Source organism: Haliaeetus albicilla, chromosome Z, assembly GCF_947461875.1.
Source record: "Haliaeetus albicilla chromosome Z, bHalAlb1.1, whole genome shotgun sequence".
Taxonomy (NCBI): domain Eukaryota; kingdom Metazoa; phylum Chordata; class Aves; order Accipitriformes; family Accipitridae; genus Haliaeetus; species Haliaeetus albicilla.
In genome coordinates this window covers 68344858-68364733 of record NC_091516.1, presented here as the reverse complement: position 1 = coordinate 68364733, position 19876 = coordinate 68344858, and the positions used below count along the sequence as shown (strand labels likewise).

The 19876-nt window shown below is 39.8% G+C and overlaps 1 protein-coding gene across 1 annotated transcript; it reads left to right on the top strand.

The window, feature by feature from the left end:
• The first annotated feature begins 6928 nt into the window (after nt 1-6928).
• On the top strand, nt 6929-19594 carry CETN3 (centrin 3). Its single transcript, XM_069777185.1, has 5 exons — nt 6929-7082; nt 9866-10001; nt 11824-11938; nt 14548-14739; nt 19146-19594. The coding sequence occupies exons 1-5, from the start codon at nt 7066-7068 to the stop codon at nt 19187-19189; spliced, it is 504 nt and encodes a 167-aa protein (XP_069633286.1). The 5' UTR covers nt 6929-7065; the 3' UTR covers nt 19190-19594.
• The last annotated feature ends 282 nt before the right edge of the window (nt 19595-19876 follow it).

Below are 19876 nucleotides of genomic sequence, written 5' to 3'. Positions count from 1 at the left end.
GGTGATGGCAGAGGAGTCTTTTATCACACAACCTAACTTAGCAGGACTAACCCACTTGATCGGGTGTCATCATTTCAATGTGCTGTACAACCGTGTATCAATTATTCCCCATTACATGTCTAGGAACAAGGTAACTTTTAGTGGAAGTTAAGATACCTCAGATCTGAGTTTATAAAATGTGGCAACACACAGCTTCCATTCTAATGAAGGATGTGCAAAGCCTTTCTCTGTCATCTGGGGTCAGTAGTAAGTTGTGATGCACATCAAGACTTAGTGGCACTGTCACCACAGCACAGGACAAAAAGATTTCGGTGCCCCAGTTACAAGCACTTCACCTCCTGTCCTACCCTGGTGTTTGAAGCAGGAGCACTAGGAACCCAAAATGTAAGCAAAATCTATCAGTGTCACTACTCATTTCTCAATAAATGGGTTTGCCAACAAGTTGAAGGAAGTTTGTTATTACATGTACTGTGAAAATCACCATATTTGACATCAGATTTGATATGGTAAATTGTCCTAGCAAAAAGAATTGAGTATTTTTTATTGGCATTCAGCAGGTAAGGGAACAGGTTTGGTTTGCAGATGAGAAATCAAATGCTTTCTTGCACTTCTTTGCAGACAAGTAAGAAATAGAGGGCCGAGAAAGACCATTTTGAGGTCACTTAGCATTATCTTCATGCAGAGAAGCAGAACATTTGTTTAAAACTAGAGGTTCCCAGGTCTGCCTGCGCCCACTTATTCCTGTTTTCCATCACTTTTTCTGGTTCTTCAACTTCCTCATGTTTCTGGCCTGTTACGAACTTTTTCCTTTGTCCCACATCCTCTGCTGCTGCTTCCTCACACATACCCAGACTTCTGTCTATGCATCTCCACACATTCCCCCACCTTTTTCTGTCTCTTCCTCACTCCCAGAAATGGTCTTCCTTTTCTTCATGACATCTGAACTCCACCATCTCTGGAGCACTAGATAAGAAACGCAACAGAGAAAGGGCAGCCCTGTAGCTCACTGTTGGCCATAAAGGTCATTCCACAATGCCTTCTTGATCAACCTAGACTCTTCTTCATATGCAGCCCAAGTTATCCCTTTCTACAAATTAATCTGTTATTCTTGTATGCAGTGTCCATATAACATCTTTTTACATAGCAGAAGACTGTTCCCAGTCAGCTACTGTAAGCTTAAAAACATGACATACAAGGAAAGATTTAATTACCTTGCTTTTTCCCTCTAGATCTTTCCAGTTCCTTTATTCCTGTTTAAACTATGCTCTGCAAAACTGTACACCACTCAAGCTTCGCCAGCACCAAGCAATAGAACATGTTCATCTTTGCCTTAGATGTTTGCACCCTTCTTACTAAATCATATTGCTGATTCATATTTCTGGTCCCTTGTACCATCCATGTTCTGTTCTGTAAGAATATTTGCTATCCAGTTACTTCCCATCTTGCATTTCTGCACTGGAGTTTTCTCCTATGAAAAAAAGCGCTTTCAATTTGCCTTCATTCCATTTTGTATCACTGATTCCAGACTACCTCGTCAATTCATCAACATGATTTTGAATTCTGATCCTGTCTTCCATCATGCCTGTAACTCCTCTAGCCTCTGTGTGGAAGGTATTTGCAGTTGTCCTTTTTACAGCTTACCAGTTGGAGAAGGAAGCCACAGCTTTTGAGGAGGATGCTTTAGTCACACAGGATATCTTTGCATAAATAAGAACAGCCTTCTGGCTGCCTCATACCTTGCTTTCACTATGTCTTCATTTCATGTTCAGCCTATACTCTGCTGATGTAGAAAGGATTTCTTTACAGCAGTCAGTGTTTTGGTTCATTCTTTGACACTTTGAATTTAAGTTTTAAAATGTAAATTCTATTTTTCATACTGCTGTGCCTGCAATCTGGTTCCAGTTTCTTACTGGTTACATATCATTTTTATTTATAGCAACTATGAATGTGTTGCGTTATTTTTGTCATATTGAACTACACCTTGTATTTCACAATAGATGCTATGTTGTGAGGTAGTTATCTCAGGTGAGTAAGGGGTCTTTATAATCATCTTTCTAACACACACAGAAATGAAGGAGTCATTTTAATTAATTCAGTACTACAGCATCTCATTTTATTTTTACATCAGTGAACATCTCTATTTGCCATCATGTCACTATGAAAGAAACATGGGATGTTTCTGCTAGAAAGAACATTCTTAGGGACAGGAAAAAAAAAAGGCATCCTTAGCGTTAAATCCTGGACTGTAGGATGCTATACAGCAGAGCTTAGAATGAGCTTTAGAACAAGTGCTGTTAAAGCCTAGTGTAACACCTTGTCTTTAAGAGCAGACATCTGTAGGCAAAGAAAACAAAAAATGGAGACCTGTTAGGAAAGAGGGAGGGAGATGAGGGTGGAAAAATACATGGCAAAGGACGAGCTATGAATATTTAACTTTTAAAATCTAGGTCTAAGAATTTGACTAACACTGTTTCAAGTTATTATTTACAATTAATGCATGTATTACTGAAATCATTAAGCAGTACCTCTTGTGTCTAAAAATTCAATCAGACTTCATCCAAAATGAATTCTTCTCCAGTCCCCTCACTTCCAAATTGAATTAGGAAGCACAGAAACAGATGCAATTGAAAAGCAATCAGAAAGCACTCATGAGGTTTTATTTTAAATTTAACATTATTTGAAGCTAAATATTTTGTAGGGGTTTTGCTGGTAAAAACATGTTAGGTTATATTTACACTGCACACACTGGTGCAGCACAGGGATACCCAGGCTAGTCATAAAGCAATCTAGTCCTCTGAGAGACATAATTAGCCCAGGTAACTCTAGTGTTAAATCACTTTACTACTAGCTTATACATTAACGCCGCGTTGCTTTGTGTGGTGTTATCACACCTCCAGGCCAGTTAATGCTTTCTATAGAGTACCCACAGGCGGAATATCCCTTCTCTGCTCCTCTCCTCTATTTTTACGTAAAGACAATAAAAGTCATTATTATCCACCTCCTGCCCGCGGTGCGCGGTGTAGGCTGGGCTGGAGGAGGAGTAGTAACTTGCCACCCGGTCGTTCAGCTGCACAAGTACCAGCAGGAGCTGCTGAGCTGAGAGGAGGAACACACAGAAAGGTGCCACCATGGACTACATGCCTCTGCACAAAACAAATAAAACGCGTCTAAATCTACAGTGAAAACAAAAGAAAAAGCTTCACTGCATACTTACAGAGTAGAAACCAACAGTGTTACAAGCCTGCTCTTTGCTTTTGCTGTGCTATCCAAAACCATTTTCAGCATGTGGTTCTTCCAACTATTCAGCTTTTCTTGGATGGGCTAATCTCTCCAATTTAATAACTGACTTTGTCCATGTGTGTTCCCGTATGTGCCCATCAGTGTCCTGGGAAGGTTATGAGGCATTCAACAGCAATTAAAATTGGAAAGCATGGGAGAAACAAACGAAAGAACCCTGACACAGGGAGAAGACTCAGGAAAGGTCCTTGGCCAACACTTCTGTAACTGTACCAGAGCTAGAAAGTAAGATACTTCCCAGCAGTTTGATCCAGATGTACACAGGTGTACATTTCCAATCATCAAACTGGCAAGGACACATGATATGTTTTTAATATGGCTTTAAATTTTCACTTCATTTTGTGCTGTATGATTTTCTGTAAGAGTGACATGAACAAACAACACCTGAAGTTGCATCTACCCAAGCAAAACCACTCCTTTAAATTTTTTTTGATTAATTTTATTAAGCAGCTTTTTGTTTTACATCAGAAGGTTCTGGTATCTGATCCGATTTTGAACAGCCAGGTTGAGTTTTGTAATCTCCTGGACCCTCAAATTCAGCTTGGGACAAGGGAACAGTACTGTGGTTTCAAATACTAATAAAATTAGGAACAGAAAAGAAAACATACTCACTTAAAGGGAAGATCTGGCTGGCAGACAGCCCCACAAATGGCTTTCATATAGCAACAGATAAGTTTGAAAATTAATTAAAAGCTGAAGATACAGCTAATAATAAAGCCTTCAAGGATACCTCACAAATAAACAATTATTAAGCTGGCAATACACAGGTGTGAGGAACATGCTAGTGATACTCTAATTTATCCACTCTACTCCTAAGAGGTAATTTTAGAAGGGGTTTAGCCAGCTTTGAAAATATAAGAGTTTGCAAGTCACAGCTACCATACCCAAAATCTAGTATTTATATTTAGCTATTACTATTTGAGCCTGTCTTTTCAGTTTTGAATTCCTGGCACCTCCATTCAATGTGCAATACGAGCACTGCTGCCAGCTTTACTAAATTTACAAACAGTGGCATTTTGATTTCTGGAGCAGAGCTTTTGCCATAGCATCCCATTAACAACAGCACCAGTTGCAGTAGGAATCTCACTGCTTGGAGACCTTCTGCCCTGAAGACCCGACAGTTTAGCGCAAAGTATAACAACATCACTACAAATATCAAGGGCTGTAAATGGTAAGACACTCTCCCTTCCTACACTTGCAAATGAGACTGGCTAGGAATAATCAAATTTAGAGGCAGAGAAAATAGCAGTGCATTTATTCCTGTGGATTTTGTAGCCCCTAATTGTCCTTATCTTTTCAAGCCCACCTTCCCTGGTCACCTAACCAGGTTAGGCATGGGAAGCGGTTACAGCAGACCTGGCTGCATGTCCCTTCTGGAAACACCGTGGTAGACCAGCAGAAGAGCAAGGAGTCCTACCTCTACCACCTGAAACCACTGCAGGAGGATTTGCTCTCACTTGCTCAGTGAAGCACGTAAGCACCTAGAGGCAGGATTCACACAGTCAGCAAGCTTCCTACTAGCTGGCAGGAAACATGCAAGAGGAGAGCTGTACGCTGTTAGGTAACTAAAGGCTAGAGGAAAGTGCTTAGTCAGTCGTGCATCTCATTAAAGTCATGGCAACCTCATTGGCCTGGGAGGCAAGAAGGCAATTTTCTAGCCCATCTTGTAAGTTTAGAAGTAGAGACCTGAATGTGGATCTCCAGTTCCTGGAAGCATACCCAGAGGGTCATTCAGTATCAGGTATTTGAGCCTACTTGCCAGGGAGCAGCAAGGACTGGGGTGCTCCATGAGAGGACAAGCTGGAAGACAAGGATACTGACGCTAGGCACCCCCCCCGCCCCCGAGGTCAGTGTTCTCACCACTCAGTCAGTGCTCTCCTTTTCTCTCTGGCATGTAAATGTGTTGTATGAAGCACAAAAAATTAATTTGTGGGTATACCTGCTTGTTTATTTACTATACAATGCCTACCACCTTGATGTGACCAGCATGGACTGAGCACACAGCTACCAGCATGGTGTCCCAAGACCTGTATTCAGGACCTGTACCCATCACCCTGCTCCAAACTGGGGAAAAAAAGATTTCAAAGCAAACATACAATTGCTCAGATGAATGCATCTAATTGCAGATATATCCAAACAGCAAGGAGTGAAATGAAAAACCTGTAATAAAAAATGTCACTACAGAACAGGTTGAGGATCAAACCTGCCAGTAATTTATGCTTTTAGTTGCAAAGCTACTAAAGGTCAATTACAAACTCCTTACAGTGACCCTGCCTACTTGATCTGTGGACCAGATAATAGAAACAGACAGCCAAACAAGCCTCATCTCTGCTTGACTTTGTTCAGGAAAAACACGACTTGACCATGCCTACTGAATCCAGCTCTTAATATCGAACAGTGCATACTCAGGGTCAACCTGCTACTGGTTTATTACTGGAAAACTAGGAGTCTGCAGATGTAAAACACCTTCAAGACATGCTGTCAGTCCTGACAGGAGCAGGCCTGAAATGCCTGAAGGCATTTTTTCACTGCCTGAGTCTTTTCAGTGAATCTAGGGAGACTACTTAGCACATAATTAGTAAAGATTTGAACATCCCTATGGTCCAGCTACTAACACCAGACTATGCTGTTTCAGCACTGGTTATAAACAGTCCACTCTGCTCAAGGCATCCCAAATGGCAAGGCGCAGGGATCACCCACTGTGTCACAGACCAGAGCACTGAGGCAGCACTTTTTCCAAGTCTGTGTTTTCTCATCAGTGAGCTGTCTCCCACCCACAGAATATGTAATGTTGGCTCATTCACTTGTTTGCAAAACACAAAAGCATCAATGGCAATGAGAACTGGAATTACTATTAAGGTCTTCAGTCTTCATGCGGTACAGATTGCTTCCCTGTAAAATTTTTAGGAATGCAAAGTCAGTACAATGTCAGAAAGAGTTATTTTTTCCATAAACTCTGAATATTATGTGTGTGTGTGTATATACATATTGCAAAAATACGCCTATGAATCACATCTCTCCTCACGATCCTGAGGAATCTGACGCAGCCCTCCCAGAGCCCCTCTTGAAGCTGCACAACGAGCAACAGTTCTCAGTTGACAAAAGACCAGGCCACTCCACCAAAGCACTGCCGACACCCAGGGGCGCCGACAGCCACCGCCGCGCCGGCCAGTGCCCGCTCCCCGGCTCCAGACGGCGGGAGAGCCGTCTCACGCAGCACCTCCACAACCCGCCATACTTCCACATCCAAGATGGCGCCGTCCGACCCAGCGGCGGAGGGAGCGGGCAGGGCCCGGCGACGCGGAGAACATTCTGCCACAGCCATGGCGCACCCAGGCTGGAGAGGGGCGCTCCGAGGTGCCCCCGGGAGCCCGCCAGCCGTGCTGGGAAGCGGGGAGGGGGGAAGCGAACGGGGCCGGAGCAGCCGCCGCCATGACCCGCCGGCACGGCCTCTCACCTCTGCCCGCGCCGCGCAGCACTCTGGGTAACGACACCCCACAGCCAAAACCCCGCCCACCGCTGAGAGGGCGCAAGAGGAACACCCTCTCTGGCTTGAGTGGCAGCCTTTCAGCCAATAACTAGTCGCTCGGCGCTGGGAGGCGGGAAGATCTCCTCTAGCGCCCAATCAGGCGGCGGTGGCGGGGCGAAGAGGGCGCGGGTTGGCAGCCGCCGGCGTTGTGCCGCGTTTCCAAGGGGAAGGGAGCGCGGCGGGGGCTGTGTGGAGGGTCCGGTCGGGTCCGGTCCGGCCCGCCGCGGCCCGGCAGCAGCATGAGCTTGGCCTTGAGGTCGGTATGAGCCGGGTGGTCGTCCCGTCGTCGTCCCCGTCCCCCCCCCCCCCATCCCCTTCGGGCCCCGGAGCCCGGGCGGGGCGGCTGTGCTGAGGGGGCTCCTCGGGGGGGCGGCCCGGGGGAGGTGATGGCGGAACGCGGGGTGAGGCGGGCAGCGGCCGGGGCCTGGGCGCTGGCGAGCGCCGGTGGAGGTCCCCCGCAGCCCCCGGCCGCTTATGTCTGATCCCTTCGGCGGGGGTCGCGGGGCAGGTCAGGCCCGGCAGCCGTCTGTTCACCGAGGGGGGTAGGGGCCGTGCGTCTGGTTTTGAGAGGGTCGCTTCTGGGTAGTCTGAAGTAATGTACCCTCAAAAAGCCTTTTAGTAGGCGTTGAGTTAGGCCGTTGAGCTTCGTTGTTTGTTTGTTTGTTTTTTTATAATTCCGATGCAGTAACTTGTGTAAAGGGGCCTGGCTTATGAATTCTGTACCTGGCAACTCCTTGCCCTTAGGCATCATTAATATGGTTGCACGGCCTACACGATCCTTCGTTTTCAAGTCTGAGAACTTCATGCTTCGTGTGGTAAAAGTGGTTGTAGAAGTGGCACTAAACTACTTGCATTTAAGTATTGCTCCATCTCGTGAAAAAATTATTTTGTGCTGACCGCTAAATACACGCTTGAGTAGCTAGCTCCTTCTTCCAGAAGAGTTCAACGTTAATCTGCTTTCAGGCTTTTAAATGGATTTCATTATCGCAGCTCACGAAATGTGGGCTCTCTGCATCTGAGCTGCTCTCCCAGTCCTAATTATGTAGCCAGCTCAGAGTTATTTTAGTCCTTCCAAAAGCTATAGTAATCCAAAGCCTGTGTGAAATCATGCTGTCCCAATTGGTCTGCTAAGGATTTCTCACTCTTTGAGGACGTTGTGGTCTGAGGCAGGTCCTGCTTGTGCAGCTTGCACTTTTCTTGTCTGTATTTGGAATCTTTACTGGTGTAGCTTCAGTGGTTGTTGAAAGCTAAATCCCAGCTGTGTGTTTAATCTTTGGTTTTGATTAAAATTAGCAAAGCCTTAACAAAGGAGACAAAAAAAGCAACTCTTACAGGAGATTGGAAAATAAATATCCTTGAAAAGCAGTTTTCTTTTCACTTGTCAGTAATTTTTATGCATTGTACAGTAGGTGACACAGAACGCATTTTGCCTCTGGTGCAAATAAACAAATGAGCGTAAAAAGCCTTTTCTTGACAGCATAGAAAGGCCTTCTGGAAGTCATGTAGTCCAGCGTTCTGCCCAGAGCAGGTCTCACTCAAAACTGAATGAGGTTGCTGAGCACCTTTTCCAGCTGGGTTCCAGAAATTTCTGACCGTGGAGACTCCTCAGTCTCCCAGTGCAACTATTTCAGCACATAAATACTCACACTGGGAAAATGTTTCCACTTAGATGCAGCTGCAGTTTCTCCGCTCATTTTGTAGTTGTTGTCTCTTGTCCTTTCACTGTGCTCCTCTGAGGGAAGCATGTGGCTGTCTTCTGCTAATAACCCTCTAGATAGTGAAGGACAGTGCTTAGATCCTCTCTCCTTAACCCTTGCCCACCTAGTCCTTCTGCCCCACTCACCCTGCTCCTACCGAACCCAGCTCGTTCAGCTTCTTATTCGTGACATGCTGCAGCCATCAGGGATGGTTGTCTGCCTGTGACTGTGTCCATTTTCTGTACATCTCTCTCTTACTGGGGTGTCCACAACTGGACTCAGTACATCTGATGTGGCCTCATGATCACAGAATGGAGGGGATTTACCACTGCAGTTAGCCATGCTTATCACAGTGACAGTATGCTGCTGAGCTTCACATATGCCCACATCTTTCAGGAGTGTACCTTGAGTACGGTAACAGTCTTATTGATATTTCCTGTTACCTCAAATCTACTAATTTTTTTTTTTTTTTAGAGTTCTTGCTCTGAAATGGACACCTTCCAAGCAATTACTCTGGATACAGCAGTCAATCTCATTGATGTGAATAACGCCCAGTTACAGCAAATTTTACCCTTTACTAGCTTGGTCCAAAGTATCTTCTATCAGTGCCATCCTTGTCATTTTTTTCAACTGTTGTTCCCAATATATGAATCATTTATTTTCTGTCTGTTACCTGAAAACTTAATCTTTTTTCTAGACTAGCTAAGGAGAAGAGGGCTGTCTTTGAACAAGAGTTGCTGACTTGGGGGGGACGACTTGTCTCTTTTGTATATACCAAAACAGAGCAAGAAGTCTTTAGAACAGTGTGTATGTGTGTGATTTTAAAGGATTTAAAAAAAAAATCCGTAAATGCCATTTATCTGAGAACTGTTACTGGCAGCAAAGCCGATTTGTGGCACCTAACACCCACTTTAGTAGCCAGACAACCTGGCTGTCTGGCCTAGTTAAGTGTCCAGCAGCCTGTCTGCCTCAAAATTCTTTCTTCTAAGCAACAGTTTAGAAGCAAAGTGTTTTCAGGAGTTGTATCATTTAACTGCTAAACTAGTTTGTAACCTCAAGTATTCTTTTTAACTGGTAGTTTTTCTACCTTCTTTTTTTGTTATTAACCAGAACACCTGTGTGGATTTTATTTTGGGTGGGGGAGTGGAGGTGTCATTCAGCTTTCACAAAGGAATTGTCTATTTTAAGTGTTATTTTAAACTGGGAGGACAAGCTGGGAAAAGATTGAATAGAGAAGGTAATGATCTGTGCAATTATGGTGAGTTTCTAATTGGTGGAAAATGTTATCTACAGTGGTATCTTCCCAGTAGAAATCAATTACACTTAATTTCTTCTTATATAGGAATGAGCTTTCAGCAGACAAAACTAAAAAGAAGAAAAGAAGAGAACTGACTGAGGAACAGAAGCAAGAAATTAAAGATGCCTTTGAGTTGTTTGATACAGACAAAGATAGAGCAATAAATTATCATGAATTAAAGGTAACAGTTTTTTTCGTGTAAACAATTTTATGGCAGATAATATATATTTGTTTCTTAGTGAGTTTTTAAGATGTTGGCTGTATCTTTAAAAAATGTTCCATGTTCAAGATCTCTTGCTGGGCTAAAGGACTGAGGATATTGGGGGGCGGGGGGCGGAGCAGGGAGGGCAGGGCAGGAGGGTGAGGAAATACTGGATTGGTAAGAATGAGCTTTTCTTCCCACACTATTTACTTGACACAGTAACAGAATTGCTGTAGCATCCTGCATAACACTGATCTGAATGCTCCCCAGGGTTTAAGCTTGGACAGATGACTAAGTGGGAAAAGCTCCTGGACAGCTGTTTGGTTCTTTTTAAAGGGACTGTATAGTATAAAGCTTGGTGGTGTGAAAATCGACAGGTTTCAGGTGCTTAGGAAACAGATGTAAATCAAATTTGTAAAACTGTTGACTACAAGCCAGAGCTTAGCCACTTGCATTTTTCAACAGGGAGCCTATGGCTTGTAGGAATGAGGTACTCTATTTGCTGTGCGTGTGGGAAGCTCAGTAGTTGCTCTTCTCAATGAAGGCTTCTCCTGTTGATAGCCATCAGCAAATGGAGGTTAGGATGGCAGTCTTTCCTAGTGAGTACCTCAAGTGAGACCTCGTAGTCTCTAGAAGTAGTATGTGAAGTTTATTAAACTCTCTTAAAACCTTTTATGAATTTTTACTCTAATTATACTGCATCGAGAACAAAAAGTGGCTTTGGAGAGGCCAGTGTTTCTGTCACCTACTGGGTGAGATTCTTTTAGGAAGGAATACCTAATCCAACCGGTTTGGTATCCAATCCACATTCTGGCTCTACCAAGTAACTCCAAGAAGGAAAAAAGAAAGAAAGAAAGGTCTTATTTTTACTTTAATTGCTGTTACAGGAATGTCTTGGGTATAGTGATTCTCTTTTTATTTCAGAGTTCAGGTATTTTCTCTTTGCTGGAGGCCACAGTGAGTGGAATAGTACTGGTGACTGCTTAGGACTGTTAATATGCTTTTGCCAGTTATGGCATGCTTTGAATTCCCAGCTGTCATGATTACTTGCAAAGCTGTTTCTTAGCTGTCTTAATTATTGTGGTCCTGAAGATAATACTATAGAAGAACAGAAATACATAAAGAAAAGAACTATCTCAACAAAATAAGTACATAGCATAGATTTTTGAATGGCTGCATTCAATAGGATTGTGGTTTTCCACTTCTGGTTTAGTGTATGTCCATCAGTTTGGAGGAAGTCAAGGTAGTGTGTGCTGAGAAATTGCCATCTCAGTTGAAATGGGAAACTAAGTGTGTACTTCTAACCCAATGGAAAAATAAAAAATAGGTTGGTTTATGTTGTTCACTGGAAAAGCAGTAAAGTCACTTGTAAGAGGACTTACAAACCTATGCACGTATACGTGCTTAGTATGAATACTGAAGAAGAATAGTTTGAAGAATGCTTTTCAGTTTTATGTTTGAAAAAGGGTCAGCACTTGAAATGTTTTTGAAAGTGAGGAAAATAAATCTACTGTCCTAAGAAGCATTTGGTCCAGTCTGTAAAATCCCCGAAAATGCAAAGGTTAGTTTTTTCACCGTAACTTGATGTTTCACTTGCTAATAGTAGTTTTAGGCGATTTTTATATCCAAAGCTTTTTTCCTTTTTTTTTTCCTTTTATTAATGTTATTTATTATTGTTGCTAAACCACTGATATGCACCTTCTGTCTTGGGCAAGAAGGTAATTACTGAAAATAAAAAGATATCTGTTAAATCTGTATTTTAATCTTCATATATGGTTGCACTTCCATTTTATTCCAAAAGGTGGCAATGAGAGCCTTGGGTTTTGATGTGAAAAAAGCTGATGTACTGAAAATACTTAAGGATTATGATCGAGAAGCGACAGGCAAGATCACCTTTGAAGATTTTAATGAAGTTGGTATGTGTTTGATTGTGTACCTTCAAAGAAATTCAGCCTATAGTAGTGACTACAATTTGGAAGCAGTACTTTGTGTACTTTTTCAGTTACCTAGTATTATTAAGAAATAGAAGTGGGAGATTTCATTTTGTATTTTTCTTAATAAAAGTCAATACTGGAGGAAAATAAATCTTTGTATTCTGAATACTCAGTTTGATATGTAGAGATGAATGATAGCCACAGTATAAAAGGAAATAGAGTATACACAGTCCTAATCTTTTTCAAACTTGCACAAAGGAATAAACGCTAACTTAAAATGTAGATGTTCTTCTGTTTATGAATTTTGTGGGGTTCTCCTTCCTGCTGTGGAAAAGTATTTGGCATTGAATTTCATGGGAAGAAGTGTATATACAGAGAAACTGTAAACTGAATACAAACTTCCATGTATAACAAAGATAACAAAAATTGAAGAAGGTGTTAAGTATTGTACTTAAGGATTTTCAACTGTTGATAAAACCAGTGGAATTTTATTAGGCTGTTTCTTTCATCTGGAGATTGTGTATTGCTAGTTTGACATACTTTGATTATGTAGTGATCTGCAGAATTTTTAAAGATTAGACTTTAAGTTTCTTTGAAGATTTTTTGTTTGTTACACATAATTTATACTTTTGCATACAATTTGTGTTTACAAAAAAATAAGCTCTCTGGGATTTCTCCATGTATGGCTTTATACCTCTATTTCATTATTCCAGTCCATGTGTTCAAGTTACTAGATTTCTATAAATTTTCTGGGGAAAAAAAAGAAGTACATGTGTATTTGCTTTTGGCTATGAATAACAATCTACTTCATGTGGCAAAACAGTTACTGATTGAAATGTGGCAAATTTTAACGATTTAACAGGTTAGGATTGGACAAAATGTGTTGCTAATGACAGATAACATTTTTGTAATTGTATTCCAGGTTACAATAAATTATAAGTCAGAAAAGAACCAAAATAAAGCCTATGGGGAAATATATGTGATCAGTCCTGATTTAATTAAAAAAAAAGAAAAGGTATTGATTTAATAGTAATAATAATACCACTATAATTACATCATTATGCTATAATATTGTATGATTGAATATACTGTAATTACTGTGTAATTCTTTTTTAATTCCTGATGTTCAGTCTTGTCGTTCTTCATTGTTTCCTGGTTTTGTCCTGGCTATCAATATGGACATTTAATAAGTGCTGTGAGAAGCTAGGAAAATTCTTGTAGAAAGCACAATATATACTTGGAAGGCGATCGAACCTGTCCCAAAACTTGAATACGATTTGAGTGCTGGTATGACACAATATGACCTTGACACGGAATTAAACATGATACTCTTTCTAGCAGAAAGATCAGGGAGTTAGAGAAAACAGGTTATAGAAGCTTTAATTGTGAAGAGCTGCTGAATATGGCTAAGCAATTCTTGAGCCATCAATTTTTCATAATTTAATGCTATTTATGGTTTTAAATGTAGAAATGGCTGATCTGAAATGTATAAAGATGCAATTACATTTTGCCTTGTTTTGTACAACCACGTTACCTGTAGTATTTAGAGACCTAGTGTTTTATTGTTCGTGGCTAACATTGCAGTTGTCTTTTTTTCCACAAAAGGTAGAATTTTTCAAATGATGTAATACTGTCATGCAGCGTAGTTGTTTTAAATGAAAATACTTAAAACCCTCAGATTTACAGTAAATTTATGTAGACGTATAAACTTCATTGGTGTAGTGAGCTTATATGAGCTTGAATCTAATTTTTTCCTGTCAAGTTTGCTAAACCATAGCAGACATTCCATCTGCAGACAGTAGCAGATGCTAAGTGGTTCTTTATGCACAAATGGGGTTGATGTGTTTTTAATGGCTTGATGAAAGTCATAAATAGCAAGCCCTGTAATATAAGACTAGCAGGTACAAAGATGCGAAGATATATTACGGTTCATTGGTCTGAAAGAATTACTAGAAAAATATTTTATGTGGCAAGTTTGTCTTTTCTGTTACAGAAACTGACAAATGGTTGTGATAAAAGGAATAATAAAGACTGATTCACAATTAACACCTTGCAGTTCATAGCAGTGCCCTTTTCATAACCCCTGGGCTTGGTTTTTTTTTTTGTTTTCTGTTAGTGTGGGTTTATATCTGAAAGAGAGGTCCCATGTGAATGTTTTCCATTACTTGGTGTTTCAGTGTCCTCTCCAAGTCAAAATTCTATCCTGCTCAAAACTTACAAAATAAAAAAATTTGCATGTCTTCATCTGTCAGAGCTAGTGTCTTTTCTGGAAGGTAAGTTTGGAACAGAGGAGGCATGTGTATACTTTGAATTCCTATTGAAAAGTGCGTTGGAAACATGACTCTGTCTAAATTGCCATGTAGCTTTCCACTGCAACAGGTATGTCCCAAAAAGAAACTGAGCTTGGGAAAAGAGAGATGAGAGAGATCAGATAACAGTCAAACAAATATGCACATTGAATAGAAATATATAAAAATGAAAGAACGGGTGAAATCAGAAGTACATGTTCTTCCTATTGCCTCAGTCTGCTAAAGTCATTCTGAGTTGAGCTTTCAGAATTTTTTAGTCTAACTTAAGTATCCTTCTTATAGTAACAGACTGGATATTGGACAGAGACCCACAAGAAGAAATACTCAAGGCATTCAAATTGTTTGATGATGATGACTCTGGTAAAATAAGTCTGAGAAACCTGCGCCGAGTTGCTAGAGAATTGGGTGAGAATATGTCTGATGAAGAACTACGGGCTATGATTGAAGAATTTGATAAGGATGGAGATGGAGAAAGTATGTGTTAGCAAACAAAAACCCATATAGTCTGTTCTTAATTTTCTCCCATTTTTAAATGTGGTTATGTTGTGAAAATGTCCTCTTTGGTTTCCTTTTAAATAACTTTCAGCTCAAACTTAATTTAACTTACAAATAATGGAAATTGTTGGTTTTGACAGCTACTAGTCCTGGAAACACATCTTGGAGTCTAAAAATTAAGTTGATTTCTAAAGTTGATTCACCACTAACTCTTATTCAACCAATGTCTATTAAAAGATTGGTGAAAGTGTAGTTGAAGGTGGAAGTAATTGAACTGGTACATGGGAGATTCCATGTACCTACATTACATTTTAATTTCCTTATAAATCAGTAAAAGGATTAGAGTGCTAAGAGAACCTCTCTTGATCGCCTAGTCAATATTTCCTAAGTGGTGATGTGTCACTGTTGTGATTTCAGCATATTAGTCAGATACGGAGTATTAAGCTAATAAATCATGCTGGATGGACCCTGGGTCAATGCAGGATCAGCTTGGATGGGTCTTTAACGTACTTCCGAACCTCAGAGAGCTGAAGAGCATAGCGTGAAAAACGGCTCTGGGCAATAGACAAGGTCCATACAGAGTGGGCTGCGGATGTATTAGCAAGATAAAGATATGAATTAACAAATCCAGTTTGATACTATGCTTATTAAATCTTCATTAACACTAAAGTTTTTTTCATTGACTTGACAACACCCTTATGTTTACGCCAGAAACCTTAGTATCTGAATTTCAGGGACCACTCACTTGAGACTATGCACACAAACACTGCATTTTTAACAGTCATTGAAACCTACTTCTCAGTTTTTCTTTCAGGATGGTGATTCATATCTGAGATCTCACTAGCAGTTCATCAACTTTTCCAGTTACAATAGTATTTCTACTTGTGAGCTGCCACATCTGTGGGACTCAAAACTCTCATTACTAGTGAAAAAAAAATAAAAATTGTGCTGTCAGCCTTGTGACAGGCACTCCTCCCCACTATGCTGTTTGAGATGGTTGTTATTCGTACTTGGGAATATAATTACTCAAGTACTGAAACAAACCCTTTTCTTTAAAGAGGAATAGCAGGACATTTAAACATGGTCAGTGGTCTGGAAATGCAAACCTTCTGTTCCTTTGTAGTGGTGTAAATGCAGAGCCTGGAGACAAAGATAGTGAAAGGTCAGTGATTCAACTGCCAGAAAAGTGTTAATGTTGACACTGTTACTACTAAGTGTAGTAACCAAGTGTTGAGAAAAGTGTGTGATTTCTTTACTTTTGGAGCTATGGTCTGAGGCCAAGGTTCCTTAATAAATCCATGCTGCATAATTCTCCTTTTCCTCTGTGCTCCCAGCTGTGTCTTCCCACCCCTTTCTTGCACTGGCAGAATCTGATCCCACTGGTGAGGTGTTTAAGGGAGCTAAGCCAGGGGAAAATAATTCATTTAGGTTTTTAAGTGTTATTTTTCTTGCTGCTTAGATCCCTGAACTGTCTCACTGCTTGATCAGATTTTCTTGGAGCTGCATCCTGAGAAAATAGATTTTGTTTTTTCTCAGTGTTTCCTATAACATAATTGAATAGTGAAAGCTGCAGCTCGTGTTTTCAGGCACCTGTCTGTGTGCAGTGACACACAGGATTGCAGCTGTGCATTCTGGTAGACAATAGGATACCTATTTACTTTCTTTTCAGTAGCTGTATAGCAGGCAAGGAATGATGCCTGTTTTCTCAATCCGTTAGACTGATTGCTAGTCTAGGTAGGGTTGTTTGTTTCGCTTTGGTTTTGTGGGGGTTTTTTTGTTTGTTTTTTAAGGTGTAGCTGTAGAGGTGAGTGAGAGTAGAAGCCATCTGCAAGCACGTTTTGTTCTGTGTTGCTCTCCTGGAGCTGCCAACTGAGATGTCAGCATCATGGATCAAGGATGTTTTTTGTCATGTGGCTATCTGGTCACTACAAATTGAATGTAGACCATGAGCTCTTTTCAGGAAGGTTACTGAGTCAACTATTTTGGGTCAGTGCTACATTTTTTAATTCAAATTGATCAGCTAAGAATGGGTGGCTTGGTTTCTCCTTATTCATTCATCCATTCATTCTCTTTGTTAGAGCATTCAAGCACGAGATTGAATATGGAAGATTGACAGCATAATGTTTGTATATGGTGCTGTTTATCCTTATGGTTCTGTGTGTTTTCTGTTCTTTAAAGAAAACCGATGCTGTTTATAGCTTTTTGAGATTCATTCTAAAAAAGTAAATAATCCTGTGAATCACTGTTCCATTTAACTTCAAACATCTGGGTCATGTAGAAAAATCTTTCTGTCATCTAATTCTCCTTCTTCTCCTGCCAAAATAAATCTGAAACTGTTAGTCTGTAGCATTTTTAATTGATACGTCAAATACAGGAGTAATATCCCTTGTGCTTTAATACCCTTCTTACATTTGAGAGATTGTTCTGCTCATAGTGTAGTAAGGTCTGTTGTGTGATACCCAGGCTACTTGAACCCTTGCGTTTCCAGCGAAACCACTGGGATATACTGGTATACTGTGTGTAAATTTCTGTAGAAGAAAGTATTTGGCATATTTCTGTCTGCCTTAAAAATATAGTTAGTCTTATTTTTGTTTTCCTGGTTTTAGGAATGTCTTCTGTTTTGGAGTATCACTGTTTTTAGAAACTCCATGCTGTCAGTTCATGCAGCTTCTTGGTATCTTGTGTGGATGCATCTGTAGGAAACACAATTCAGTCTTAGGTCTCAGATTTTGGCACAGAATTAGGGAACCCCCGCCCCCTCCACTGAAATAATATGCTCCTTTAACTATCTAGAGCCTAAGTCAACTTTTTCTTCATATTAGCTCTGATACTAGTTTGTTCTTCTATGATCACTTATGTAATGAAATTGAGGGAAATCTGATGCTGGGAAAGGCTGTGATTGCTTCTGATTTCATTGTGCTTAACTTGTGAACAGCTCCTAAATCTGAGGAGGATTAATGGGGATTAACTGAGTTACGGGAATTGTAACTACGCTTCACTTTGCAGTTGGTTTGAATGTTACAAAATTTGATTGTCATTATAGTACTGTATTTCTACTTTGCAGCATTGTTTAACAAAGATCTATTAAACCAGAGAGTATTTTGGGGAAGACGTTTGTATTTGTGCTGTTATTGTGATAAAGCTGTGGAAATGCTTTTTAAAGTCATACGGACAACATAGTGCTTGTGTAGTAGAACTTGATGTAGCTATGTGATGGACTGATATTTCAGAGTATAGGGTCCTAAGCTAGACTAAAATCTACTTGTTTCATGTATTTTGACATGTGTCACAACAGGGCAGATTTAGGTTTATTTTTTTTATTCTTTAACAGTTGAATTTGTTTAATGTTACTCTAGCTGTAAATCTAGCTCTTACTTTGCAGTGTTTTGTTTAGAAATAGCTTGGGCACATTGGCTGGGACAGATGATTGTCAGGGAGAATTCTTCATATGTGTCTGGTCTTTTGCATACCACTGACTGACTCTAATCATTCCCCACTACAGTAATTAGTTGCAGAGTGAACATGTTCATTGGTTAACTCTTTTACAGTGGCTCTGTTTTAACATATGAGTAAGGTCAATAGCTCAGGTATAAGTGCAGCAAAATAATTAATGACTGCTAATTAATTTATTATTATGACTTAATTTCTTCAAGTACATTTGTGTAAAATTTCTGTTAATTATAACTGAAGAATGAAGAAAGTTCAGGTGGGGAAAAGCTTGTCAAAAGTCCATTTTAATTCTAGCTAATTCATGGAATCATTAGTAAATGATCTTCAAATTAATTTTTTATTTGGCAAGTGTAGGTTTGAGAGAGGGAGGAATAGCATAGTTTCAGGTGGGGGGCCGGTTTGGACGTAAATGCCTGAATCACAATTTTAAGAATAAAACTGAATTTGATTGTAATGGGAACTGCAGTATTGTTGATTGAGAAGCACTTACTTAATAAAATTTATCTACCATTTTTAACATTTTTATAGATCTTAAAAAAATCATAAGTATTGTGGTTTTGCATAGCCATCTTTTTACATACTTTTCTCAGTGTTTTTTTCCTATCGTGTTTTACTTTTAGAAAATTTTTACTTTCATAATTAGAAATAATAGCTTGTTATGTTATATGTGAGCTAGATTCTGGCCTAAATATTCCACATAATTAAGCTTGCGTTCTGGCTTTTGCTTTTATATGAAAAAAAAAAAAAAAATGCAAAATCTATGTTGTTCTAGAAGTAAAAAATGAAACTTATAAACCCTGATCAGTAATGGTTCAGACACAACAAATACTAACTGGGAAACCTTTACGTAAATAGTATAATACAGATATGCGTTATTTTCTTTTATGGTTTATGGATGTTTGCTGTTTGTCTAATGATTTTCTCTTTTTCTACAGTCAATCAAGAGGAGTTCATTGCTATTATGACCGGAGATATTTAGCATTAGAAGAAAAGAAATTAACTCGGCACAAAAGGGAGGAGTCATGGGCAGCTTCCATTACAATGTTTTGTACTTCCATTCATTTCTGTAGCTGGAGTGATGCAGAAAATTACTTTCCTCACAGGACCAAAATAAAGACAGGTTATATGCACTGATAGTTTGGTACTTTGTATCATTAAATATTATCAGTAGAATAATTGATTTATCATTTGAGAACAAGTAAGTAATGCTGCATTTCAGAATGTCTGACTACTCATTTGTACAATAGCTTTGTATAAGATTTCTAAATTGTATCATATTCTAAGAACCTTTTGAGGTTGACTTTGTGTTAGCATTAGCTGTGGCCTTAGTTTTGATACATAAGGTTTGACAAACTTCCATTTCAATAAAATGTTCTTTACTATTGCTGCTTGACAGTCTTATTTTTGTAGTTTAATCTGAACTGGACTGTAATGTAAACTCCTTCAGGGAAAAGAATTTTTCTTCATTTATAGACTTCTACTTCCACTGTTCTAGATGAATGGTAACATTAAATAAGCAAGCATTTGCATCCTCAAAGATGCAGTTTATTAACTCTGTATTACCCCTGTGTGATAGCAAAGGGCAGGCAACTAATGCATGATGATAAACTGTATAAAAAATGTGCTTAAATCATCCAGATGTCAGCCAGCAGCTCTCTCTCCAGTA

Coding starts and splice junctions, on each gene's coding strand:
- CETN3 (XM_069777185.1), top strand. Junction 11,939..14,547: donor TGAAGATTTTAATGAAGTTG/GTATGTGTTTGA, acceptor TCCTTCTTATAG/TAACAGACTGGATATTGGAC. Junction 14,740..19,145: donor TAAGGATGGAGATGGAGAAA/GTATGTGTTAGC, acceptor CTTTTTCTACAG/TCAATCAAGAGGAGTTCATT.